The 25828-nt window shown below is 41.5% G+C and overlaps 1 protein-coding gene, 17 non-coding genes and 1 pseudogene across 19 annotated transcripts; 7 read left to right on the top strand and 12 right to left on the bottom strand.

The window, feature by feature from the left end:
* The first annotated feature begins 980 nt into the window (after positions 1-980).
* Positions 981-10011, top strand: LOC135238457 (uncharacterized). Of its 2 annotated transcripts, none has more exons than XR_010325123.1 (4): positions 981-3693; positions 5903-6048; positions 6711-6829; positions 9605-10010. XR_010325123.1 is itself a non-coding variant. In XM_064306364.1 (4 exons), exons 1-4 carry the CDS (start codon positions 5298-5300, stop codon positions 9732-9734), a joined length of 411 nt encoding a protein of 136 aa, XP_064162434.1. In that variant the 5' UTR covers positions 5173-5297; the 3' UTR covers positions 9735-10011. The 2 variants fall into 2 exon arrangements, 1 of the variants encoding a protein (XP_064162434.1); XM_064306364.1 differs by lacking the exon at positions 981-3693 and adding an exon at positions 5173-5313 and having other exon boundaries at positions 9605-10011.
* A 2732-nt stretch (positions 10012-12743) lies between these two features.
* On the bottom strand, positions 12744-12816 carry trnak-cuu (transfer RNA lysine (anticodon CUU)). The gene has a single exon. It is a non-coding gene; the product is annotated as a tRNA-Lys (tRNA).
* A 124-nt stretch (positions 12817-12940) lies between these two features.
* trnan-guu (transfer RNA asparagine (anticodon GUU)) lies at positions 12941-13014 on the top strand. Its single transcript has one exon. It is a non-coding gene; the product is annotated as a tRNA-Asn (tRNA).
* A 1090-nt stretch (positions 13015-14104) lies between these two features.
* Positions 14105-14178, bottom strand: trnat-agu (transfer RNA threonine (anticodon AGU)). Its single transcript has one exon. It is a non-coding gene; the product is annotated as a tRNA-Thr (tRNA).
* An 84-nt stretch (positions 14179-14262) lies between these two features.
* trnak-cuu (transfer RNA lysine (anticodon CUU)) lies at positions 14263-14335 on the bottom strand. Its single transcript has one exon. It is a non-coding gene; the product is annotated as a tRNA-Lys (tRNA).
* A 126-nt stretch (positions 14336-14461) lies between these two features.
* Positions 14462-14535, top strand: trnan-guu (transfer RNA asparagine (anticodon GUU)). Its single transcript has one exon. It is a non-coding gene; the product is annotated as a tRNA-Asn (tRNA).
* A 1093-nt stretch (positions 14536-15628) lies between these two features.
* Positions 15629-15702, bottom strand: trnat-agu (transfer RNA threonine (anticodon AGU)). The gene has a single exon. It is a non-coding gene; the product is annotated as a tRNA-Thr (tRNA).
* An 84-nt stretch (positions 15703-15786) lies between these two features.
* Positions 15787-15859, bottom strand: trnak-cuu (transfer RNA lysine (anticodon CUU)). The gene has a single exon. It is a non-coding gene; the product is annotated as a tRNA-Lys (tRNA).
* Positions 15860-15986: 127 nt separating this feature from the next.
* Positions 15987-16060, top strand: trnan-guu (transfer RNA asparagine (anticodon GUU)). Its single transcript has one exon. It is a non-coding gene; the product is annotated as a tRNA-Asn (tRNA).
* A 1095-nt stretch (positions 16061-17155) lies between these two features.
* Positions 17156-17229, bottom strand: trnat-agu (transfer RNA threonine (anticodon AGU)). The gene has a single exon. It is a non-coding gene; the product is annotated as a tRNA-Thr (tRNA).
* Positions 17230-17313: 84 nt separating this feature from the next.
* On the bottom strand, positions 17314-17386 carry trnak-cuu (transfer RNA lysine (anticodon CUU)). Its single transcript has one exon. It is a non-coding gene; the product is annotated as a tRNA-Lys (tRNA).
* Positions 17387-17512: 126 nt separating this feature from the next.
* Positions 17513-17586, top strand: trnan-guu (transfer RNA asparagine (anticodon GUU)). The gene has a single exon. It is a non-coding gene; the product is annotated as a tRNA-Asn (tRNA).
* A 1098-nt stretch (positions 17587-18684) lies between these two features.
* On the bottom strand, positions 18685-18758 carry trnat-agu (transfer RNA threonine (anticodon AGU)). The gene has a single exon. It is a non-coding gene; the product is annotated as a tRNA-Thr (tRNA).
* Positions 18759-18841: 83 nt separating this feature from the next.
* trnak-cuu (transfer RNA lysine (anticodon CUU)) lies at positions 18842-18913 on the bottom strand. The gene has a single exon. It is a non-coding gene; the product is annotated as a tRNA-Lys (tRNA).
* A 124-nt stretch (positions 18914-19037) lies between these two features.
* trnan-guu (transfer RNA asparagine (anticodon GUU)) lies at positions 19038-19111 on the top strand. Its single transcript has one exon. It is a non-coding gene; the product is annotated as a tRNA-Asn (tRNA).
* Positions 19112-20209: 1098 nt separating this feature from the next.
* trnat-agu (transfer RNA threonine (anticodon AGU)) lies at positions 20210-20283 on the bottom strand. The gene has a single exon. It is a non-coding gene; the product is annotated as a tRNA-Thr (tRNA).
* Positions 20284-20367: 84 nt separating this feature from the next.
* Positions 20368-20440, bottom strand: trnak-cuu (transfer RNA lysine (anticodon CUU)). The gene has a single exon. It is a non-coding gene; the product is annotated as a tRNA-Lys (tRNA).
* Positions 20441-20567: 127 nt separating this feature from the next.
* trnan-guu (transfer RNA asparagine (anticodon GUU)) lies at positions 20568-20641 on the top strand. Its single transcript has one exon. It is a non-coding gene; the product is annotated as a tRNA-Asn (tRNA).
* Positions 20642-25202: 4561 nt separating this feature from the next.
* Positions 25203-25791, bottom strand: LOC135238284 (heat shock protein beta-11-like; annotated as a pseudogene).
* Positions 25792-25828: the final 37 nt, after the last annotated feature.

The following is a 25828-nucleotide window of genomic DNA, read 5'->3' as shown; positions in this document are numbered from 1 at the left end:
TTCTGTGGATTCTGCTTTCCTTCATTTTTTCCACACACTTGTTTGAACAACTCATATTTGTGGATTTTTGACCATCAAGGTGTTCTGCGATTTTACTTTTTTTTAATGTTTCCACAAGGAAAAGTGAGTTGACCACAGGCCAGTAGTGTCTTCGTCCACATCACTTACACTATGAATGAACATACATAGAAATAACGTTTATTCCGAATAAAGTAGTCAGTTCAACTGTTTACATGGGTAACATTCTCTTATCGATTGGATTGACACAAGGTTTACACCACTTCTTTCAAACCGAATGAAACCTCAAAATGGGATGGTTATTCCGTTTGAGGTGGTTAGGTGAGACATTTTTATTCTGATTGGGTTGTTAATCTGATTAAACATGGAATAAGTGAAAGTCCATGACATTACCCAGCCACAATCTCTAGCTCACAGTTGTGGGGAGTTTAGAGGTAAGAAAAAATGCAAAATAAATCGCAACACTCTCATCATGGTGTATAGTCTAGGCCTACATGCTTGCACTGGCAGTGCACAGCAAACATGCACATACTCTACAGCAGGAAGCAGCCAAATGAGTTGAGGGTGGCCATTAAATAGACCATTCCGTTATGTGAATGGACTGTGAGAGGTGGACATCACTACTCAGCCAAGCCAACAGCTGATTCAGCCGGAGATGGACTTGAATCTCATAGCCTGCCTGAACTAACCTGATGCTTCTTTAAACACAAAAAATTCTTTACAGGAGCAGGAAATCTATTTGGGCAGACCACCCAGATAAATTCTATTTATGGGGAAAACTGCATTGTTACATTTACTATATGTAGAAAAAGCTTTTTTAAAAACAGCTTACATATTACACTAAGAAAAGACAAATCTCCCCTTGAAATGCCTCAGTAAGGGAGAAATTACCATTTCATTAGTAATGCAGTGTTTGCTTTTTGATTGACATTGTTCATGTTGATTGTTGTTGTCTTACAGGGAAACAATGATGAAGTCCAAGAGAATCTTCCTCTCTGTGCTCTATCTCCTGCTATACAGCAGTTTCTCAACTGCCAATCTCAATCCAGTTGTTGTAACTCAAGTGGAAAAAGGGATAAACACCAATGTCAAACTATTAGAAGGTCTTGGTGCACTGGGAAAGTTGACTGTAGAAGAAGATGCAAAGACAATCCAAAAAGTCTTGGAAGTCTTTAAAAAGCTGGGAAAGATTGCATATGCTCTAGGTTTTGTTGGGGCATTGGTGGGTTTTATCCTTGCTTTTATCCCCCAAGAAAATCCCACTTTAAAGTTCATGAAGGTCCAGTTTTCAGAGGTCAACAGGAAACTGGACTCCATCTCACTCCAAATAAACTCTCTGGCAGAAGAAATGGAATGGACAGCGTATGCCAGTGTCTATTCCAATGATGAGAACAACATCAAGAACTCCTGGACCAAACTGAGAGAGTTCATAGACAGTGCCTCTGCAGCACAAACGGAAAAAGAGAAGACCAGATTATCTGAAAGATTCATCACTTTCTACGAGAATACTGGAACAGAGAGCAGCGTTCATAACTTTCATGGGTACCTGACTGAGAGCAACCCAGCCAGTCTAAATAAGAACCTTTTGATACTTGTCATTCAAAAGTCTAAAGGGGATTTTAAGACCCTTGTGCAATTCACTGCATATTTTACTTCCCTGATGGTCACTGGATTGCAACTGAATCTTTATTATTATGCATTAAAGGGCTATGATGGTAAGAATAAAGTGAGAGAGGCAGTCACACAGTTAACTAATGTTCACACGAAGATACAGGATGTCTTGATTGATTGTGCTGACAACTTTGAGATTTGGGCAGAGAAGGATGTGCAGCAAATTGGAACAAAGCCTTTGCCAGACAATACGCATCTTGCATTCACTGTCAAGGAGCACTTGGACAAGAAGTTCAACTGGTATGAGTGGACAGTCATTGTGCATGATAAAAAAGATGAAGAAGAGAGGACCTACGGAAACTCTATTAAAGTTATCGCTCAAGACAAAGTAGTAATACACCTCCTACACAGGGAAAAAGGGTTCACTGTACATCGCGGCATGAAAGCTCAAATGGAACGGGAGTGGAATAGCAAAGGAAGGCTCTGTCAGGACAAAATATCCCAGTGGCCCATTATTTTTCAAAGGACAACAATGAAATATATAGAATACATTCATGAACGATCCGATTATGCTCAAACAATTGATAATGAGCTTGTGAAACTAAAATGTAGCCCTATTGAAACTTTAGTTTATGAAACATATACAGTCTATTTAAAGAGTCAGAAACTTGTTGAAAATCATCCTTGCTCTGATGTGAACTGTAACAAAGGTGAGTGTAGACCAATCAAAGACACATCAAGCAGAATCTGTAAGTGTGAGAAAATGTTCTACGGTCCAAACTGTCAGGGAAGTATTCAGGATGACATTGACTATGCAACCATGGAGAGTGAACTCATTGGTATCTCTTACCAACCTGTACCAGACTTGACTACTATTTATTTTCATGTTAAGGAAATGAAAGAATATGTAGGAGCTCTGTTTAACACCCTACAGCAAGACATCCAGTGGGCACAAATATTCATTAAGTACATTGATGTGATTGATAAATTCAGATATTTGGCAAAAGTGCACAATTTCCTTAAAAATGAAACAATGTCTCAGGATCAATTTGTCTCTGAGGTTGAATCCCTTTTTACCAAAGGAAACACATTCCTTTACATGATGCACAAGTGTGATCTAATGATGCAAGGGACAGGCTTTGGAGATAAATCCAATATCCTGGACCTTTTTCGACAATCTCTGCTCACAGAACCACTAAATCAAGATGATAAGAGTCAATCAAATCCTAGGACAGCATGCTCTAAATCCTACAGTGAGAGAGTTGATTATTTTGTTCGCATTATGTTTGCTATGGAGCAGGAAGCCGTCTTAGGATGGCAGAGGTATTTGCTGATCAAGCATGAGTCACAAAAGGTGGTGACTCCAGAAGCACTGCAGTACGGCCCTACAGCTGTAAAGAAAATGATACGAGCACGTGCACTTATGAGGTCTGATGAATACCTCAAAAGTGTGTTTAAACATTATGTATCTGAGCAGTGGAGCCTGTTCAACAGGAACGGCTGTGGCTTGCTCAAGGCAGAGCTCCTGTCCAACACTTACTGTGAGAAGCCCCATCACAGCACAGACCAGCAGGAGGTCCCACTGACATGCCAAAAGGATTACCAGCCCTTTCCAAAGACAGTGCAGTGTTCTAAAAAACAATGGAGTGCCCTGCCTGTGTGCTACACTCACCCTAAGAGGGGAAGCACCACCTGCAAGTCTGAGAATGGAACTACGGTCTGTACAGCCTCCTGTTCTAGTGGTTGGACCACTGATGACAGACAGACCAGTGACACCTACCGATGCACCAAGCAGCCCTGTCCATCATTCACTCCCAGAGCTTGTAACAGATGCAACATGGACAGTGCGTGTGGAGGCAGCGAAGTGTGCCGCAATGCTATATGTGTGGATGGATGCAGTGTCTTTCCCTGTGGGCTAAATGCACGGTGTTCCACCACAAACCATATCCAGCGCTGCACCTGCGTGAGTCCTTCTGTGGAATGGACATGATGCACAGTCACATGGATGCCGTTACCAAAACCTGAGATGGGTACCTCGTACATCCTTGGATGGCATACCACAAAGTACGTAGCTTGAGCTGAGTAAGATTAAATGAGTTAAAAGAGTTATTGTAAATCTGTGATTTTTATAGTATTCATGAACCCTGCATCCAGTCCTTTATCATTATCATGTTGCATCAGGTTTGAGTTTTTGTGGATGTAATTGTGGTAATGCTTTACAATTAGGGGCTGTCAATGAAGAATTTTTAGTTGTTATATATGACCTTCTTTTTGGCACAGTACGTCAATCAGCCTACAAGACGGCAATCGATTCTGGATCTGGTGCTATGTAATGATCTGGACAGAATTAGTAGCACAGGCTACTCTTAAGGTGCTCAACCAGTTGGCTATGGTGGCAGACAAACTCGCCCTGGAAATCGCTTTCTTTTTTTAAACTATCACCCTGTCTCTCCCTATGTCTAAAGTAAGTTACTGCCGAAACGGAAGCATGAAGACCACATTTTAAAAGACGTGCAGGTGGCTCCGGACAACTAGCAGCAGAAACCGGAGAGGAAAAATAAATAAATAAGGCACTTTTAACTATCTAACGTTAAACGTTGAATAAATAACACTGAGAAGAACTACCCGGAGTGGAATTCCTCTGGTTATAAACAACTAACTTAGCTAGCATTTTACTAAATAGCAATGACTGGAGGAACCCCTGTACTAAGAAATATTTTGCTTATCTCAGAACAGACTACAACCTAAATTTACCCGGAATCAGATTATAATATTATGATAAACTACAGTTAATGTTAGCATGCAACAATAAGGGCAAACTATCTAACTACAATCATATTTTGCTCCTGGGAGGTTAAAAAACCACACAAAAAAACCTGCGTTCAGCCAGAAGGAGGCCGAATTATCTAACCGGCTAGTTTACTATCCGAGTGCTTCAGGGAGGAACAAAGCTGAAAAGGCCCCCGTCCCCTAACAGCAACAACGAGTTCCCTCTTAGGAGCAAAACTGTCTCACCTTACTTGTAATATGAGGGTTTTGTTTAAACAAAAAGCTCAAACTAATATCAAATACACACTTGAAAGCAAAATACAATCCTGTAACAAACTTTCAAACACCCCTCACTCTTCCCAGCACAAACAGGAAGTGCGCGTCAGACACAAATAAACAATTTTCATGACTAGGCTTGATACAGTGTTAGATACTATATAGTCTGTAGGTAATCAGATTTAATTTAGTCTGGAAAATGGTGAGCATTGTTGGACTGAATGGCCTGTTCTCATTATTATGTTATGTGTGAGCAATTTTGTAAATTGAAAACATGTTTTTCTTCAGATTATACTTTACCATAGGGGCATCAGTGATGCATTCATGGAACCGCACATAGCTGGACCTTCAGAGAAGTCCACCAATCCTTCATGTAAATATCTAAATCCCACTGACAACACCCTATAGCAATGGTTCTCAATCTTTTTTCCACCAGAGCCCCCCCCCAGGCTAATTTTTGGCTGTATAGAGACAGAGCACAATGAAGTCCCGCCACCCCGGAGGGGAAAACAATTCATTGCTCATTGCTCTCCATTGACTTTGTATTGCGTGAAGGTGCCTCCTTGTCATCTCCATCTGCTAGCAAACAACAGGAAAATGCCTAAAAGCTGCTGTGTGATGGGATGAACTACCAACAGGGTAAAGAACCCAGAACTAACTTATTATAAGGTGCCGAACCAAAAAACTGCTGTTCTCATTCGCTTTAGTTTACAGATGGCAGAGATGTGGGCGTGGATTTGCGAGGCTATCAACATTTCTGTAGTCACAACGACTAGCTCGTTATCATTAAAAAATTTAGAATGAATAGCCAGTTCGTAAAACAATGAGGTAGCTTTAATGGTAAGTTACTATCTGTCCTATGGAGTCTAGTGGCGTGTCAGCTAGCAAGCTAGCTAAAGTATGTTACTGGAGTTGGCTAGCAACGTTATTTCAACAAGCTTGTAGATGGCTAAGAACGGGAAGCTAAAATGATGGCTTTAGCTAGCGTTAATATAATCGCAGGTAACAAGTAGCTAACGTTAGCTAAGTTTGAGCATTGGATCAGCACAGCAGCAATGTTTGAGTTGTGACCAGACAAAATCTGCAGTATTTGGCCATTGATGACTGTGAGGACCAGTGCACTGCACTGATAAGATCACAGGCCCAACATGATCGTAAAACCACAATAGCAGAACAGCAGCCTGACAGAAATAAATGAGACTTCTTCATGATTTCTGACCTTTCACAGATACCGTGACGTCTAAGACGGGACGCCATGTTTGTCGAGCTAAAGGCCCAGATGGCGGATGGCATGGAGGATGGATCTGGATTCATAATGTCAACACCTGCAATTATGAATATGGTTGGTCTGAAAAGAGGGCTACCAGTTTTGAGGTATGTGTGAGTGTCTGTATGAGCTTTTTCTGTCAATTTTTAATGTTTATTAACAAGGATCACCGAAATATTCCATGATCTTCAGCTTAATTATAATCGTTTAAATATATTATTGAACATGGAATTAATCTGTCCTCAATGTGAAGCTTATATGACTGATTTAAAACTGAAGAATTATTCGATTTATATAATTCAAATTAAAACTTGGATATAATTAAATGGTCTTTAATTGTGCAATTATTCTAAATAGGTAAATAATGCAATCATGACATGTCCAAATATTGTTTAATTAAAATGTACATATTTTTAATCTCAATGGCATATTAGCTATGCTTGCTCTCACTTTCTGCCATAAACACACCTTAGAAATTCTTCAGCTTCTCTTTCCGAGCCCAGTGCATTACATCATACAGATCTTCAACTAGGATGCACAAATATGATGTAGGCTAAAATAAAAAATAATAAATAAATTCTTATCTTTGTCCGTGTGGGAGGATAAAATATCTTACCTTGGAAAAATAATAAGTGATTTTTCTTTCTAATATAATGCACAAAGTAAACAATGAATGGAGCCCAATGGGGGCTTTTTGAGCGAAAATCAGAGATATCAGCAGGGTGCTGAGGTTTAGATGCTAAAGCTGGCCCCTTGGTTGTTTGTGCAGGTGCTGGTGGACCCCTGTGGTGGCAGTGGAGTTCAGTGGTTGAGTGGCGGGATGAACTCCAACCCCGTTGAGATTGGCCAGGCTGTTGGATGGCCCTGGATCACTTTCCTGGTGTGCAGGTGAGCCTTCAGTTTTTAATTCAGTTCAATTCAGTTTTGTTTGTATAGTGCTTTTTAATGAGCACTGTCACAAAGATGCTTTACACAGTAGCAAGGGAAGAGACAGAGCAAACACCAGACCTGAACCCCCAAATACCAATGTGGTAAAGAAAACTCCCTGTGAGGAGTACATACACAGTAAATGTATGTTTATATAATGGCACTATAACGCTAAGCTACCTACTATGTCAGCTCCATAGGGGCGAGCTTGACTCTTCACGCCAAGCTCCCTAACCAGCCTAGACATCCATCCATCCATCCATCCATCCATTATCTATATCCGCTTATCCAGAGCAGGGTTGCAGAGGGGTGTCTGAGCCTATCCCAGCATGCATTAGGCAAGAATACACCCTGGACAGGTCGCCAATCTATCACAGAGCACACACCATTCACTCACACACTCATACCTATGGGCAATTTAGAGTCTTCAATTAGCCTACTGCATGTCTTTGGACTGTGGGAGGAAACCAGAGTACCTGGAGGAAACCCACGCAGACACGGGGAGAACATGCAAACTCCACATAGAAATGCCCAGGCCAGGATTCTAACCCAGGAGGCAACAGTACTACCCACCACTGTGCTGCCCCAAGCCCAGACATCCGCTTTTAATAAATAAGAAGAGAGCAAAACTTCTGAGGTACTTCAGAATTTACCCTGGAATACTCAGAAGACATATTGTTTACCCTAACAGCCTGAGATCTGCCAGCAAGATAGGATTAAAACCACATAAGAATCTGCCCGGTGACACCAACTTTTTCTAACCTATGGAGGAGGATACGGTGGTCTATAGTGTCAAAGGCTCAGGTCAGGTCAAGCAGGACATGAACATACATCCACAATCGAGGGAGAGAAACAGATCGTTCAATACGCGGGCAAGGGCTGTCTCAGTACTATGAAGCTTTCTATGTCCCTATATCCTATAAAGGATATAGGAACATAGCTGGATTACAGTGAAGAATTCATTATATGGAGAATTGGCTTGCTAAGAACAGGCAATAGCTCCTTCAGTAGCTTTGTGAGTATGGGGTCAAGACAGCAAGTGGTTGATTTGGAAGAAGAAACTATTTTGCCTTGTTCGCTGAAGTAAAGGAGTAAATGATTCCTGTCATTCTGTGTGTCTAGAATGCAGGTCTGTAATATCAATGAAGCTATTGTTGACTAGTGTGGAAGCAGATATATGTTCTTTAATTTCTATTATTTTACTGCAAAAGAAAGTCAAGAAATTATTACTGCTACAAGACGCTAAAATTTGAAGTTTAGTTTCTGCTTGATTATTAGTTAGGTCAGCAATTTCTTTGAATAGAAACTGGGGATTATTCAGTTTTTCTTGTATAATCTTTGAAAGTTAGTAGACCTTGCATTGGAGAGAGAATGCTTATAGGCACTTAAACTCTCTTTCCATGCCAGGTGATATACCTACAGTTTAGTGGAACGCCACTTGAATTCCAGTTGATGGAATCTGTTTAAGAGCTTGCGCATGGTCAGCATACCAAGGAGCAAGTCTCTTCTCAATAATGTTTTTACTTTTTAATGGAACAGCTACATCAAGGGGTTTACATGCAATAGCTAATGCCTCTGCCAGATCACCGATAGACAGGGAGGACGCTGAAACGTCTAAATCAAAGTATTCTGGAAGTGTATCAATGAAGTTTGTAGCAGTGGTAGAAGTAATATTGCAACCTGTGTACATCTTCTGATGTTATGGGGTGGGACAATTGTCGATGCAGTGTTATAAGAAAATGGTCAAACAGAATAGGGTTATGTGGGTGCACTACAACATCACTGACATCAGCACCAAAACTTAAGACCAGATCTAAAGTATGATCGCAATAATGTGTGGGACTGACAACATTTTTAGTTAAGCCAATTGCTCATAAACACAGATGTATGAGGATCATTTGCATTTCATAGTGCAAGTTAAAGTCACCTAACGTCACCACTTTGTCATAGCTTGTAGCTAAGTGAGAAAGAAATTCTGAAGTCATGAACAAAGCCAGAGTATGGGCCAGGAGGGCTGTAGACATTCACCAAGACAATGGGTAGAGAAAAAAGGGCAGTGCCTACCGTCATCGGGCTGAGAAAGGTTCATTATTAACACTTCAAAGGAATCAAATTTATAATCTGGTTTTGGAATTGCATGAATAAGGTCGGTGTAAATAGTAGCAGCACCGCCTAACCCTAACCCTCTTCGACAGAGACGGGGGATTTGACTGTATATGAAACCAGGTGGAGAGGACTCTTATTTAGTGGCTTCAGTGGAAACTCTCGTTTCCTGTCAAATGCAGCAGCTTTCAGTCACCGCATTAGAGCTTATGAAGGTTGTACACACACAAACGCCATGTTGGCTTATCCTTGTGGCGATGCAAAAACAAAATCTGCATTCAGAATGCCACTTTGACTTAATCTGCTAGCCCATATTAACCAAAATTCCAACCCTAAAAATAACCACAATCCAATTCAACCCTAATCTTAACCCTAATCTGAATTTTTGCTAATTGTAACCCTAACTGAACAACTTTCTTAACCCTAAAATTATGTTTTAAAAAAAAATGTGGTCTGGTGTTCCACACAGAGATAATAATAGTTGTTTACTGGCATACACATGCACACACACACAGATGCACGCACACACGCACGCACGCACGCACGCATGCACACACACAGGGAAATACTCTGTTCTTATAGGTGGGAGCAGTGTCACATTTCACATATAACCATATTTTTTCTGTCTTTCAGCCGGAAGAGCAATGGCATTCCAGGGAAACTTTTTAACACTCGAAGTGGACTGCTGTGTCACTATGGGTTTGAAAACCGGGGTAACCGTGATGGCAATTTCTACACTCTTGTGAAAAAACGATGTATTTAGACTCATCGAATCCTGATGGGGAAAATGCAAGCATGTTTTATCTTTCAACAATCACTCACTTCTATACTTTTAAAAAAATGTTATTGAGTCTGATCAACATAAAACATAGAATAGACATTTATCTCTTGTCAATTAAGAAAGCCTTTGCTTTAAATGGAACCATCTCTCTCTCATATACACATCTGTCACATGTAAATCTATCAAATATGATGTATATGAAGGATCAGTGACGTGTGGCAAATTCACTGCTTGCTTTTTTTTTGGCATCTTTCTGCAGAAATATTAATACTGTCCTCATACAAAGTATTCTGACTATTATTAATAAACTCTTTGAGCATACCTGTGTCAGTATGTTTTTGATAACCCTAGCAGTTTGCCCATATAAGGCATTTTTACACTCGATTGACTCAACCAAAATATTTTCCTCAGCTTTTCCTTCCTGTTCATTCACATGATTCATTTGCAACTGACAGAGGCTTTTGAAATGAAGTCATGAATGTCCACATTCAAGTCACATAGCTGACTCTATGTGCCTTAATTTCTGCATTAGTCAACTGTCAACCATGACAAATTCAAAAGCTCTGATAAGGACACTCAACCATTTATGTAGCAAGGGATAAGGAATTTTTCTTGGTGCTGGTGCGAACAGATGTTTACGGGTCAAAGAGGATATGTTTCCATTTTTGTGTCCGCAGGCTATTACTCTTACAGAACATTATTAATATGGATAAATATAATATGAAATCATTCCACTCTGGAATGGAAGTGCCATAAAAATGGAAAAATTGAAAAAAAATCCATATCACCCATGTGAAAAATTAATTAGCCCCTTAGTTACTCAATCAACCAATTACCTGTGAGAACTGGAGGTAGGCTTATGAGAATTCTAAAAGGACAATAGCATCTTGGGTGAAAAGGTCAGGAAGAGAGAGCAAGAGATTGCTGTCGCTCACTTTTATTCACCTGGTGGGGGGAAGGAAACCTTCACACCAGTGTTGAGAGATGAAGGTTAAGAATTCTGCATGCGCAGATGATGTCATGCACATAAAGGTCTTAAAGAGATGGTCATTATTTTCACAAGGACGGTGCAAACTGACCAAGTGCCTACAGAAGACTGATAAAAGCTAAACTGTTGTAAGGGTGGCTCGGGGCAGTGAGGATTGAGAGAACAGAAGAGGATGTATAGAAGTAATAGTCTGAAATGTCAGAAGTATAAAAACATTTTTTGGAACTTGAGGCTGTCATGAATAGTGGGGGCTTTGACATTGTGCAAATTCAGTGCTCTTCGGAAACATAATACAAGTGTGTCAGGAAGGTGAGGCAATTATTATGGTGGCTTCTATTATATGTATTTTCAATATTGTATTGAAAATACACCTTTTTGCTTTAGAACAACTGTATGGTAAAATATGACCTTGATCATTATAGTTGTAGATGAGACTTGGCTGGGAGTGCTTGTTAATGGATGAACTACACAATATTGGTGGTGCTTGTAAACCCCATGTTTGGTATCTTTGTAGTGTATTGTCCACTAATGAAGCTAGAACAGAGAGTTTGTAGTTTCCACTCATAGAATGGTTGCAGGAGCAGTAAATGCCTGAGCTGAATGATCTCAGGATGCTGGGGCCCCAGCCAAAAGGGGCCTTGCGTGAAGGAGTTAAAACAGTAGACAGAGTGTGAATATGTGCCCATCCCTGAACATAAATGTCCATTTGTCAACAATACAAGAAACACCAGGTTTACAAAGAGTATTTATTTGTCATTTTTAATACGCTGATTGATTTACTGAAATACATGTGTGAAGCCATTCCAGTAAGAGACCTTCCCCAGCAAATAATTTTTTTATGTCCCACAGAGTAAGAAACAATTTAGCAGTCCATAATGCTTCATTTCATTAATTGCATTATACATACAGCTGAAATAATTGCATGTTTCCATCCAAAACCGATCTGTCAGCTTTTGTAAACGTGTGATTAACCATTTGACTGATCGGCCACAGGGGGGCATCCAAGCACCAAGTTTCCACTGGCTGGGTGCTATTCAGGAAAGGTCCTCAATACCTACCTGTGGGACAGTGGGCTGGTAGATCACTCCGACTTCAGTCTGTCTTTTTTTTCCACCTGTGTTCACCATTGCTGTCAAACCACGTTACTTAAGCTGACAGCTCTTTCTTTTTATACTGGCCTGAGATGCGTTCTCAGAGGAGATGGTACACTCACAGTACAGCTCAGCTCATACTCAAACTCTGGTTTTATTTGAAAACATCCTGAATGCAGAGCAACTCAGGCTAACTGGCTTAGTGGTATAGTAAGAGCGGCCTGCTGGGTCCTTCCAAAACTTAATAAAAAATTAGTTAATTTGTTTTTCTGATATTTAGAACCCAGTTGTTGTTGTTGCAGTATTGGCACCATTTTATTTATTTATTTATTTTCCTCCAAGCCAGTCACCACAATTGATTGCAAGTATGGTTCATATTCTACATTACTCATCCAAACGTAGCAAACAAAATAATGCTTTCAAAGTTCTACTCAAGTTCTTCAAACAAAGTTAGCCACCATATCTCCTTTAATGTGTCCTCTTTTGTCCAGAGGACAGCTGTTGTCCAGTTAAGTTATGTCTGTTATTGGGGAATGTTTGTTTTGCAAGTCTATTGCAGCCATGTACTGTGCATTCCTCTGCTTCTCTCCCTCTGTTTGACAGCACAGCCTGCAGGCACTCTGGGAAATGAAGTTTTGGCTGAGGCAGATATTTTTTACAGACAGCTAGATAGGGATGTAGCAGCTGTTCAGTACGCCTGCTTGTCATACCACAATGTGTACATGTAAGGGCGGAGAAATAAGAAAAAAGCGACATATGCCAAAACTTTGGCTTATCAAAATTGAATTGCTTGGAACATCATTGAGAAGAAAGTGCATACTTATGAGCTCAGTAATCACAAAGGGCCCATCAGGCCAAGGAAGACCTCTACAGTAATTGATAACCAAAGTATTGTTTTTGAGGACAACACCTCGCCCAACGTGGGGCTTGAACCCACGACCCTGAGATTAAGAGTCTCATGCTCTACCGACTGACCTAGCCAGGCCCCTCCTAGATGATAAGGAACCACCACTTCCTGAAAGTGACACCGCCTTGGTGCCTGACGTTCTCACGTTGGATAGTGGCACGACTCAAAAAAAAAAGACACCTAGGGACACGCTCGCACGTCAGTCTCTGTGGCGCAATCGGACAGCGCGTTCGGCTGTTAACCGAAAGGTTGGTGGTTCGAGCCCACCCAGGGACGGCAGGCTTTTGTCTAGCTTGTTATCTTGAGATTACAGTGACACCGGAGTCCCAGTAATGGAGTCGGTAGCAAAGTCCCAGGTATAAATAGCAGAAAAAAAGGACCAGCAACAGGAATGCAGAAGGAAAAATGTAATTGGCAAAAAAATATATAATCCAATCTTTGCAGACCAAAATATTTGATCTTCATCAAAAAATGAAAAAAGCCAAAAAAAGGTTGATCTCACCCAAGTCTTTATCACTGGTAGGGTCCCATGCTGAGTGTTAAGCAAATATAGAAAACAGGTCCAAACAATTCAATAATCATAGTAATCCGACGATTCCAACAGTGTCCTCTAAGAATTCACATGCAAGCAATTAGGGCAGAGTTAACATACCAGAGGTAAGTACCTGTCGATGGAGGTTATCAAAATTTAGGGGACTTGCTTTAAGGACTATTGTTATATATCAATAAGGAGAGCAGGTGTCAATGTTATCAAGTAATGTGATGATGGGGGAGTCATGCCAAAATAATTAGGCAAGTGGAAGAAAGAAAATTGATTAGTTTTTTTTTACCTAAATCAGGGGTTAAACTGGGGGATGTGTGTCTTTCGTATTTTCATGAATTTTTGCTTTGAACACCACCATAATTAATCTCATTGAATTTTTAGCCAGCAGTGGGTTGGGGACTACAAAATGTAGCAATTTCATGCGATACTTCTTGGTTTCTGGGTGTATTTTATGATGAGAAAGGGCAACATTCCCAATATAATCTTTGACACCAGTTTACTGAAAACTGTCTCTTGCAAAAAACTGAAGTTTCAAAGTTATATCACTGGAAATATTTACCCAATCTCATAAAATGATAACTCATATTGTAGCTCTGTTTCAGAACATTCGCATGAGATGGGGAAAAAAAGCATGGCATCATGAAACACGTATCCAAAGCATATGTTCAGTCACACGTGTCCTGAACGATCGTGTCGCCAGCCCTGGCCTCGGGCTGACCACTGTTCGCACACGACCTAGAGGAGAATCCTATCTCTGCCCTTTGCGTACCAGGAAGGAGGCGGTCAGGCTTGGGGGGTCAAAACCAAAGGAATCGTAGACAGAGGCACCGCTGGGATTCGAACCCAGGATCTCCTGTTTACTAGACAGGCACTTTGACCAACTAAGCCACGGTGCCAACCAGCAGGCACGACCTGCGGGAACCTGCTCTTTCAAAATCCCTTTTATTCATTTACTGAAAACTTTTTTGAGGAAAAGACCACGCCCAACGTGGGGCTCGAACCCACGACCCTGAGATTAAGAGTCTCATGCTCTACCGACTGAGCTAGCCGGGCCCCATCTAGATGTTGGGGAACCACCACTTCCTGGAAGTGACACCGCCTTGGTGCCTGACGTTCTCACGTAGGATAGTGGCACGACTCAAAAAAAAAAAAGACACCTAGGGACACGCTCGCAATTCAGTCTCTGTGGCGCAATCGGACAGCGCGTTCGGCTGTTAACCGAAAGGTTGGAGGTTCGAGCCCACCCAGGGACGGCAGGCTTTTGTCTAGCTTGTCATCTTGAGATTACAGTGACGCTGGAGTCCCAGTAATGGAGTCGGTAGCAAAGTCCCAGGTATAAACACCAGAAAAAAAGGACCAGCAACAGGAATGCAGAAGGAAAAATGTAATTGGCGAAAAAATATATAATCCAATCATTGCAGACCAAAATGTTTGATCTTCATCAAAAAATGAAAAAAGCCAAAAAAAGGTTGATCTCACCCAAGTCTTTATCACTGGTAGGGTCCCACGCTGAGTGTTAAGCAAATATAGAAAACAGGTCCAAACAATTCAATAATCATGGTAATCGACGATTCCAACAGTGTCCTCTAAGAATTCACATGCAAGCATTAGGGCAGAGTTAACATACCAGAGGTAAGTACCTGTCGATGGAGGCTATCAAAATTAAGGGGACCTGCTTTAAGGACTATTGTTAGGCTATATATCAATAAGGAGAGCAGGTGTCAATGTTATCAAGTAATGTGATGATGGGGGAGTCATGCCAAAATAATTAGGCAAGTGGAAGAATGAAAATTGATTAGTTTTTATTTACCTAAATCAGGGGTTAAACTGGGGGATGTGTGTCTTTCGTATTTTCATGAATTTTTGCTTTGAACACCACCATAATTAATCTCATTGAATTTTTAGCCAGCAGTGGGTTGGGGACTACAAAATGTAGCAATTTCATGCGATACTTCTTGGTTTCTGGGTGTATTTTATGATGAGAAAGGGCAACATTCCCAATATAATTTTTGACACCAGTTTACTGAAAACAGTCTCTTGCAAAAAACAGAAGTTTCAAAGTTATATCACTGGAAATATTTACCCAATCTCATAAAATGATAACCCATTTAGCAGCTCTGTTTCGGAACATTCGCATGAGATGGGGAAAAAAAGCATGGCATCATGAAACACGTATCCAAAGCATATGTTTAGTCACACGTGTCCTGAACGATCGTGTCGCCAGCCCTGGCCTCGGGCTGACCACTGTTCGCACACGACCTAGAGGAGAATCCTATCTCTGCCCTTTGCGTACCAGGAAGGAGGCGGTCAGGCTTGGGGGGTAAAAACCAAAGGAATCGTAGACGGAGGCACCGCTGGGATTCAAACCCAGGATCTCCTGTTTACTAGACAGGCACTTTGACCAACTAAGCCACGGCGGCAATCAGCAGGCACGACCTGCGGGAACCTGCTCTTTCAAAATCCCTTTTATTCATTTACTGAAAACTTTTTTGAGGAAAAGACCACACCCAACGTGGGGCTCGAACCCACGACCCTGAGATTAAGAGTCTCATGCTCTACCGACTGAGCTAGCCGGGCCCCTCCTAGATGTTGGGGAACCACCACTTCCTGGAAGTGACACCGCCTTGGTGCCTGACGTTCTCACGTAGGATAGTGGCACGACTCAACAAAAAAAAAAGACACCTAAGGACACGCTCGCAATTCAGTCTCTGTGGCGCAATCGGACAGCGCGTTCGGCTGTTAACCGAAAGGTTGGTGGTTCGAGCCCACCCAGGGACGGCAGGCTTTTGTCTAGCTTGTCATCTTGAGATTACAGTGACGCTGGAGTCCCAGTAATGGAGTCGGTAGCAAAGTCCCAGGTATAAACACCAGAAAAAAAGGACCAGCAACAGGAATGCAGAAGGAAAAATGTAATTGGAAAAAAAATATATAATCCAATCATTGCAGACCAAAATGTTTGATCTTCATCAAAAAATGAAAAAAGCCAAAAAAAGGTTGATCTCACCCAAGTCTTTATCACTGGTAGGGTCCCACGCTGAGTGTTAAGCAAATATAAAAAACAGGTCCAAACAATTCAATAATCATGGTAATCCGACGATTCCAACAGTGTCCTCTAAGAATTCACATGCAAGCAATTATGGCAGAGTTAACATACCAGAGGTAAGTACCTGTCGATGGAGGCTATCAAAATTTAGGGGACCTGCTTTAAGGACTATTGTTAGGCTATATATCAATAAGGAGAGCAGGTGTCAATGTTATCAAGTAATGTGATGATGGGGGAGTCATGCCAAAATAATTAGGCAAGTGGAAGAATGAAAATTGATTCGTTTTTTTTTTTACCTAAATCAGGGGTTAAACTGGGAGATGTGTGTCTTTCGTATTTTCATGAATTGTTGCTTTGAACACCACCATAATTAATCTCATTGAATTTTTAGCCAGCAGTGGGTTGGGGACTACAAAATGTAGCAATTTCATGCGATACTTCTTGGTTTCTGGGTGTATTTTATGATGAGAAAGGGCAACATTCCCAATATAATCTTTGACACCAGTTTACTGAAAACTGTCTCTTGCAAAAAACTGAAGTTTCAAAGTTATATCACTGGAAATATTTACCCAATCTCATAAAATGATAACTCATATTGTAGCTCTGTTTCAGAACATTCGCATGAGATGGGGAAAAAAAGCATGGCATCATGAAACACGTATCCAAAGCATATGTTCAGTCACACGTGTCCTGAACGATCGTGTCGCCAGCCCTGGCCTCGGGCTGACCACTGTTCGCACACGACCTAGAGGAGAATCCTATCTCTGCCCTTTGTGTACCAGGAAGGAGGCGGTCAGGCTTGGGGGTAAAACCAAAGGAATCGTAGACGGAGGCACCGCTGGGATTCGAACCCAGGATCTCCTGTTTACTAGACAGGCACTTTGACCAACTAAGCCACGGCGCCAACCAGCAGGCACGACCTGCGGGAACCTGCTCTTTCAAAATCCCTTTTATTCATTTACTGAAAACTTTTTTGAGGAAAAGACCACGCCCAACGTGGGGCTCGAACCCACGACCCTGAGATTAAGAGTCTCATGCTCTACCGACTGAGCTAGCCGGGCCCCTCCTAGATGTTGGGGAACCACCACTTCCTGGAAGTGACACCGCCTTGGTGCCTGACGTTCTCACGTAGGATAGTGGCACGACTCAAAAAAAAAAAAGACACCTAGGGACACGCTCGCAATTCAGTCTCTGTGGCGCAATCGGACAGCGCGTTCGGCTGTTAACCGAAAGGTTGGTGGTTCGAGCCCACCCAGGGACGGCAGGCTTTTGTCTAGCTTGTCATCTTGAGATTACAGTGACGCTGGAGTCCCAGTAATGGAGTCGGTAGCAAAGTCCCAGGTATAAACACCAGAAAAAAAGGACCAGCAACAGGAATGCAGAAGGAAAAATGTAATTGGCAAAAAAATATATAATCCAATCATTGCAGACCAAAATGTTTGATCTTCATCAAAAAATGAAAAAAGCCAAAAAAAGGTTGATCTCACCCAAGTCTTTATCACTGGTAGGGTCCCACGCTGAGTGTTAAGCAAATATAGAAAACAGGTCCAAACAATTCAATAATCATGGTAATCCGACGATTCCAACAGTGTCCTCTAAGAATTCACATGCAAGCAATTAGGGCAGAGTTAACATACCAGAGGTAAGTACCTGTCGATGGAGGCTATCAAAATTTAGGGGACCTGCTTTAAGGACTATTGTTAGGCTATATATCAATAAGGAGAGCAGGTGTCAATGTTATCAAGTAATGTGATGATGGGGGAGTCATGCCAAAATAATTAGGCAAGTGGAAGAATGAAAATTGATTAGTTTTTTTTTTACCTAAATCAGGGGTTAAACTGGGGGATGTGTGTCTTTCTTATTTTCATGAATTTTTGCTTTGAACACCACCATAATTAATCTCATTGAATTTTTAGCCAGCAGTGGGTTGGGGACTACAAAATGTAGCAATTTCATGCGATACTTCTTGGTTTCTGGGTGTATTTTATGATGAGAAAGGGCAACATTCCCAATATAATCTTTGACACCAGTTTACTGAAAACTGTCTCTTGCAAAAAACTGAAGTTTCAAAGTTATATCACTGGAAATATTTACCCAATCTCATAAAATGATAACTCATATTGTAGCTCTGTTTCAGAACATTCGCATGAGATGGGGAAAAAAAAAGCATGGCATCATGAAACACGTATCCAAAGCATATGTTCAGTCACACGTGTCCTGAACGATCGTGTCGCCAGCCCTGGCCTCGGGCTGACCACTGTTCGCACACGACCTAGAGGAGAATCCTATCTCTGCCCTTTGCGTACCAGGAAGGAGGCGGTCAGGCTTGGGGGGTAAAAACCAAAGGAATCGTAGACGGAGGCACCGCTGGGATTCGAACCCAGGATCTCCTGTTTACTAGACAGGCACTTTGACCAACTAAGCCACGGCGCCAACCAGCAGGCACGACCTGTGGGAACCTGCTCTTTCAAAATCCCTTTTATTCATTTACTGAAACTTTTTTGAGGAAAAGACCACGCCCAAGTGGGGCTCGAACCCACGACCCTGAGATTAAGAGTCTCATGCTCTACCGACTGAGCTAGCCGGGCCCCTCCTAGATGTTGGGAACCACCACTTCCTGGAAGTGACACCGCCTTGGTGCCTGACGTTCTCAGTAGGATAGTGGCACGACTCAAAAAAAAAAAAGACACCTAGGGACACGCTCGCAATTCAGTCTCTGTGGCGCAATCGGACAGCGCGTTCGGCTGTTAACCGAAAGGTTGGTGGTTCGAGCCCACCCAGGGACGGCAGGCTTTTGTCTAGCTTGTCATCTTGAGATTACAGTGACGCTGGAGTCCCAGTAACGGAGTCGGTAGCAAAGTCCCAGGTATAAACACCAGAAAAAAAGGACCAGCAACAGGAATGCAGAAGGAAAAATGTAATTGGCAAAACAATATATAATCCAATCATTGCAGACCAAAATGTTTGATCTTCATCAAAAAATGAAAAAAGCCAAAAAAAGGTTGATCTCACCCAAGTCTTTATCGCTGGTAGGGTCCCATGCTGAGTGTTAAGCAAATATAGAAAACAGGTCCAAACAATTCAATAATCATGGTAATCCGACGATTCCAACAGTGTCCTCTAAGAATTCACACGCAAGCAATTAGGGCAGAGTTAACATACCAGAGGTAAGTACCTGTCGATGGAGGCAATCAAAATTTGGGGGACCTGCTTTAAGGACTATTGTTAGGCTATATATCAATAAGGAGAGCAGGTGTCAATGTTATCAAGTAATGTGATGATGGGGGAGTCATGCCAAAATAATTAGGCAAGTGGAAGAATGAAAATTGATTAGTTTTTTTTTTACCTAAATCAGGGGTTAAACTGGGGGATGTGTGTCTTTCTTATTTTCATGAATTTTTGCTTTGAACACCACCATAATTAATCTCATTGAATTTTTAGCCAGCAGTGGGTTGGGGACTACAAAATGTAGCAATTTCATGCGATACTTCTTGGTTTCTGGGTGCATTTTATGATGAGAAAGGGCAACATTCCCAATATAATCTTTGACACCAGTTTACTGAAAACTGTCTCTTGCAAAAAACTGAAGTTTCAAAGTTATATCACTGGAAATATTTACCCAATCTCATAAAATGATAACCCATTTTGTAGCTCTGTTTCGGAGCATTCGCATGAGATGGGGAAAAAAAGCATGGCATCATGAAACACGTATCCAAAGCATATGTTCAGTCACACGTGTCCTGAACGATCGTGTCGCCAGCCCTGGCCTCGGGCTGACCACTGTTCGCACACGACCTAGAGGAGAATCCTATCTCTGCCCTTTGCGTACCAGGAAGGAGGCGGTCAGGCTTGGGAGGGGTAAAAACCAAAGGAATCGTAGACGGAGGCACCGCTGGGATTCAAACCCAGGATCTCCTGTTTACTAGACAGGCACTTTGATCAACTAAGCCACGGCGCCAACCAGCAGGCACGACCTGTGGGAACCTGCTCTTTCAAAACCCCTTTTATTCATTTACTGAAATCTTTTTTGAGGAAAAGACCACGCCCAATGTGGGGCTCGAACCCAGGACCCTGAGATTAAGAGTCTCATGCTTTACCGACTGAGCTAGCCGGGCCCCTCCTAGATGATTGGGAACCACCACTTCCTGGAAGTGACACCGCCTTGGTGCCTGACGTTCTCATGTAGGATAGTGGCACGACTCAAAAAAAAAAAAAGACACCTAGGGACACGCTCGCAATTCAGTCTCTGTGGCGCAATCGGACAGCGCGTTCGGCTGTTAACCGAAAGGTTGGTGGTTCGAGCCCACCCAGGGACGGCAGGCTTTTGTCTAGCTTGTTGTCTTGAGATTACAGTGACACCGGAGTCCCAGTAATGGAGTCGGTAGCAAAGTCCCAGGTATAAATACCACAAAAAAAGGAGGTGCCCAAGTAATAAAAAAAAAGATAAAATATAGCTGCATGGCAACAATGGACCGGGTTCCACGGAATGGACAAAATTGATCATAAAGGCTGAATTGTTTGATTAGTCCAGATATACCTCTGGACCAAGCATCACCGCTCTGTAACGCTGCCTCAGTACTCCTGGACATGATATACAGCGCCTGAGTTCTTTTAACCCTAAGATTACTCAGTATGTCTTAAGTGTGTTTCCCCTTTTCACTGGATATACTCTGATCACCGAGGTGAATATTATAAAACCTTACCATAAGATAGAAGATGGCCGATGTTAACAGAATTAAACCTGCAGCCTTGATAGATTCAATGTATCTATTTAAATAAACAAAAAAGATATAGCAAAAATATGTAATTTATTTACTAAAATAAAAATGTGTCACTGGAATAATTTTTTAAATCTTCAACCCTTTAAGTTAAATAGTAAAACAAGGGTAAGTGGAAACAAACCACTTGAGGCGAGTATGAAAGAAACACTCTTTATCCCCTAAGGTAAGTATGCAAAAAATAAAGTGAACCCTATCTTTCACTCAATGTAAGGTTACTGAACACAATATACCTTTAAGTTGTAGGTACTCTTTAGCTTAAAGTTTAGTATGTATTCATACAATAATTGAATTCAACAAGTTTAGCTAGTAAGCTGTCAAATATTATTTAAAACACTATAATAATATATGTATACAACATAGTATACTTCAATAATAATGTTCTATTAGCGTCAATACGTTATACTATCAATATTGATATAATCCATACAGGAATGGCTACCAGAATAGAAGACAGCAGCGAAATTACAAGTGTTCACCTTAAATGCAATACAATACAATTGCAAACACTTTGTGGGCCCACACACAAGATAAAACAAACTAGCCGGCAATAATAAAGAATAAAAGAACCCCCATTGCAGGCCTGGTCGAAATGTGCTTACTGTGAACGATGCAGTCCCCAGTGCTGAATGTGCGCTAGCATTATGTTAGCGCGAGCTAAATTGCCATAAAGCTAAATGCAAGCTGAAGCAACACTCTGTAGCAATAGCAAGCTAGCTAGCTCCGATAATACTTAACAGGTGCTCACTGATGCGGATTCCACTAGAATCGCTCTGATAACAACACACGCACTTTGACAATGACGTGGACGAATGTAAGGTTATTCTATTAAAACCAGCACTATTACAAGCACTTACAGATGTAGCTAGGCGCTACAAATGGAAAACAAACGCACACAATTGCACTGGGGGCTTCACACTGCTGACCACAAGGAAAGAGAGAGATTTCATTGCTCACACGTCTTTAATACAGTAATCCCGCCCCCCTGACCTATCGTAATTGTAGAAACTGTTGTCCTGTTGTTTTGACAAATCAGAAGTGCAGAAAAGAAAACTTTATCAGTTAGACAAGTATCATCATGTACATAGACATATATGGACATATATACATGTGCCTTTGCTTAGGATCGTACCTCAACGTCGTCGCCATATTGGACTAGGCAAGACCTAAAAACCTATACCTAAAAACAAATACAAGTAAACGGGGGAGTTGCGGTTTTTCTGGATAAAAAGCACTATAACGTTTACATTTCTCAACCGATTTAAATGAGTCGTTTTTATATTCAAGGGTTTGTGATCTACGTGGATTACAAATATAAGTTTTATCTCCAGTTACTTAGAATCTCTAATAGGCGTCTCTGCTAGACGCTCAAGAGAGGAGTGTATATCAACGTTAGGTACATGAACTGAATTACTTGCGTGGTGGAAAATAATTCATTGTCATAAGGAATTTCCACAGTTAATTTTAACTTGGCAAGCTGGCTAGAAAGTAATAAATGCATTATAACATTTAGATGCTGATTCTGAAACGTTTTTCATTGGAACATGCTTGTTTTTTTCACTGCTTGCTAGCTAACTTGAGTAGGATTGTAAGCATCAAATAACCTTGATTGTAAGGCTAGCTTTGCTTGTTACCTACCTACCAATGTTTTCTCGCAAGTCTTGTTTTGATTTTGAATTAAATTGAACATAACCACAATAATGTTACAATTTAACATAGCTAGAAAGCAAATGGTTAGCCTGAAACTATTTGGGGCAATTTGGACATTTAATATGTTATGTATTAAAATAATAAATCAAAACACATATTTAATGTTGCAAGAAAACATTGGTAGCTTGTTAACAAGCAAAGCTAGCCTTTATAAATGATAAATGATGCTTGCAATCCTACTCACATTAGCTAGTAAGCAAAAAGCAAGAAATCAAGCTTGTTCTAATGAAAAACATTTCAGCTAAAATTAATAACACATTAATTACTTTCTAGCCAGCTTGGCAGGTTAAAATTATTGTGGTTATGTTCAGTTTAATTTGTTCAAAATCATTACATGACTTGCAAGAAAACATTGGTAGGTAGCTAACAAGCAAAGCTAGCCTTACAATCAAGGTTATATACCATATATTACTCCTGGCGGGGTATACATACTACTTCCACTTTACACACTGTCTGCTATTTTGCAAATTCCCTAATAGCCGTTTCTACCCTCTTCCCCACGCTGCCGGCGGGGCCCTTGCCCCAATCTTCGAGAGTGCTTTGAGAGTCGTCTGGTCTCCCCCACCTCTGTGGTCCAGTCCCTCTTTCGTCATTGCCTCCACCCTACCCACATCTGTCGCCACCTACTGCTCCCCATCACCGCCACCCAGCCACACCCATCATCTGAGCCACATCATAAACCCTATAAAACTGACTGACATGTTGGTCACCAGTTGGCACCCTGAGCCGACTAGAGGAGGATGGGTTTCCCCCTTGAGCCTGGTTCCTTCCAAGGTTTCTTCCCATCTGCCACAGGGAGTTTTTCCTTGCCACTGTTGCCTTAGGCTTGCTCTTGTGGGGGTTTAAGCCAGGGTTGTCTGTAAAGCTAATTGTGACAACTGCTGTAAAATATGCTATACAAATAAAATTTGATTGATTTGATTGAAGATTTGATTGATTTGATTGAATTCTTACAATCCTACTCAAGTTAGCTAGCAATGCATTTATTACTTTCTAGCCAGCTTGCCAGGTTAAAATTAACTGTGGCAATTCCTTATGACAATGAATTATTTTCCAAGTAATTCAGTTCACGTAAACCTAACGTTGATACACACTCCTCTCTTGAGCGTCTAGCAGCGATTATAGCCTAACTATCGAGATTCTAAGTAACTGAAGATAAAACTATTTTTTGGACTCCACATAGATCATAAACCCTTGAATATAAAAATGAGTCATTGAAATCGGTTGAGAAATGCTCCCGTGTTTACTTCTATTTGTTTTCAGGCCAGTCTTGCCTAGTCCAATATGAAGGCGACGTTGACGTATTACAGCAATGGGCCGAAGCAGTCAATGCGGCGTGGCGTCTATGTATATATGTCTATGGGTTAATTAATGAGGGGTTACATCTCTAGGACAAGCGGGACACCGGGCTGAGCCTTGTACTTTCAGTGCTTTTATAGTGCCCCCTATGGGCCAATCAGTGCCACTTTTGGTGTCAAAGATAGGTGTGTCAAAGTTGAAACGGCCTTATTTTCTTCAAATATCAAGTCAAGATATCACCATGGCACTTGGTAGACGTTTACCATCATGTTTCTAGCCGTCCTGACAAATTCCAAGTGGATTTATCACTGTGTCATGATTTTACAGCAAATTGAATTTCTCTGAATTAAAAAAAATTGACTGCTTAATAATTTCCCCAATTTTTGAGGAATCCCATAGCTTTTCTCAAACTATGTTCATGCATATCCCCTGGACCTGCCCTGCAAATTTCGTGTCATTCGTACTTATGGTTCATGAGAAGACGATTTTTGAATGTTTTTTTTTATTTAAAAAGGCGGAAAAAAATTATAGGCGTTTATTATAGGTCCCAATTGCAAAATTGTTCAGAATGTCCAGCTGCATATGTGTATCAAGTTTCACTTCACTAGAACAAAGGTGGTGGCAGCAATGAGCCTTTGACTTAGAATGCTTATTGTAGCGCCCCCTATGGGCCAATCTATGCCATTTATTTATGGCCAGGTTACGCGTGGCCTGGACTGTCTGTGTGCCGAAATGGACAAAACGTTACCAATGTATGAAACGAGTTATCGGACAAAATACAGGCGAATAATAATAGGAATTCCAGCAATTACATTAGGGTTCTCTGCTTCACAGTGGAATCCTAAATATACATGAGATCCAAGTCGAGTGATTATTAGAGAAAGAATCTCATGTTCACTGCTTAATTACCATGTAGTCACAAAGCCAAAAAGAAGCATGTTGGGATTTAAGATTTTATTTACATATAAAGCTATTACACGAGGTTTAATTAAAAAAAAACAAAAAATGCACATTATGAGAATGGACAAATTTTTTTTTTACTATTTTCGAAAATATTTAGAGTATACTAAATGTCACATTTCAACAGTCTTTAGGGCAGTTCTGCTCCCTGCTGGTGATTCTGTGTCTCTTCTGTGCTGCCCTCTGCTTGTGAGCTCTGGAACTGCAGGGCTGTTCTCTCCCGGGCTGTGGTCTATGGGCACCACTCTCTTCTCGGCCCCCCCAGACAGCGCCGTTGGCACCTGTATCTGGATCTGCCCGTCCAACAGGGAGCACGTCAACACATTGGGGTTCACACTTTTAAGCAGATCAAACTCCTGTCTGAACTCCTGCCTTTTGTACAAGTAGGAGCCCTTTCCATCCTCCTGCTTCCTCTCCATCTTCCCACACATCTGTAGCTTCCATCCCGCCTGTTTTACAGTCAGCGCCTCTGGTGAGAGGTCCTTAGTGTCCAGTGTGAGGGCAAAGTGATCTCCCTCCTTCTCCAGCTTGTATGAGACTGGTTGGATGGCCTAATAGACTGGGGCTTGGTGCTTCTGCTCAAAGATCCTTTGCTGAAGCCTGTCTAGCAGGTTCAGACTGTTCCTCATGTCCTGCATGTGTCTCTGCAGCATCTCCTCCTGAAAGAAGAGAGGTTGTATCTGCGGCCAGACACTGCGTGCGGGCCAGTGGAAATCCATGAAGTGGCCGAAGGAAGGCTGGAATACATCACTGAGG

Source organism: Anguilla rostrata, chromosome 13, assembly GCF_018555375.3.
Source record: "Anguilla rostrata isolate EN2019 chromosome 13, ASM1855537v3, whole genome shotgun sequence".
NCBI lineage: Eukaryota > Metazoa > Chordata > Actinopteri > Anguilliformes > Anguillidae > Anguilla > Anguilla rostrata.
This window is presented reverse-complemented; position numbering and strand designations above follow the sequence as displayed.

Bases quoted from the DNA above. Each gene is read 5' to 3' on its own strand.
- LOC135238457 (XM_064306364.1), top strand. The intron at 6,049-6,710 runs GTATGTGTGAGT...TTGTTTGTGCAG, and splicing joins AGAGGGCTACCAGTTTTGAG to GTGCTGGTGGACCCCTGTGG. The intron at 6,830-9,604 runs GTGAGCCTTCAG...TCTGTCTTTCAG, and splicing joins ATCACTTTCCTGGTGTGCAG to CCGGAAGAGCAATGGCATTC.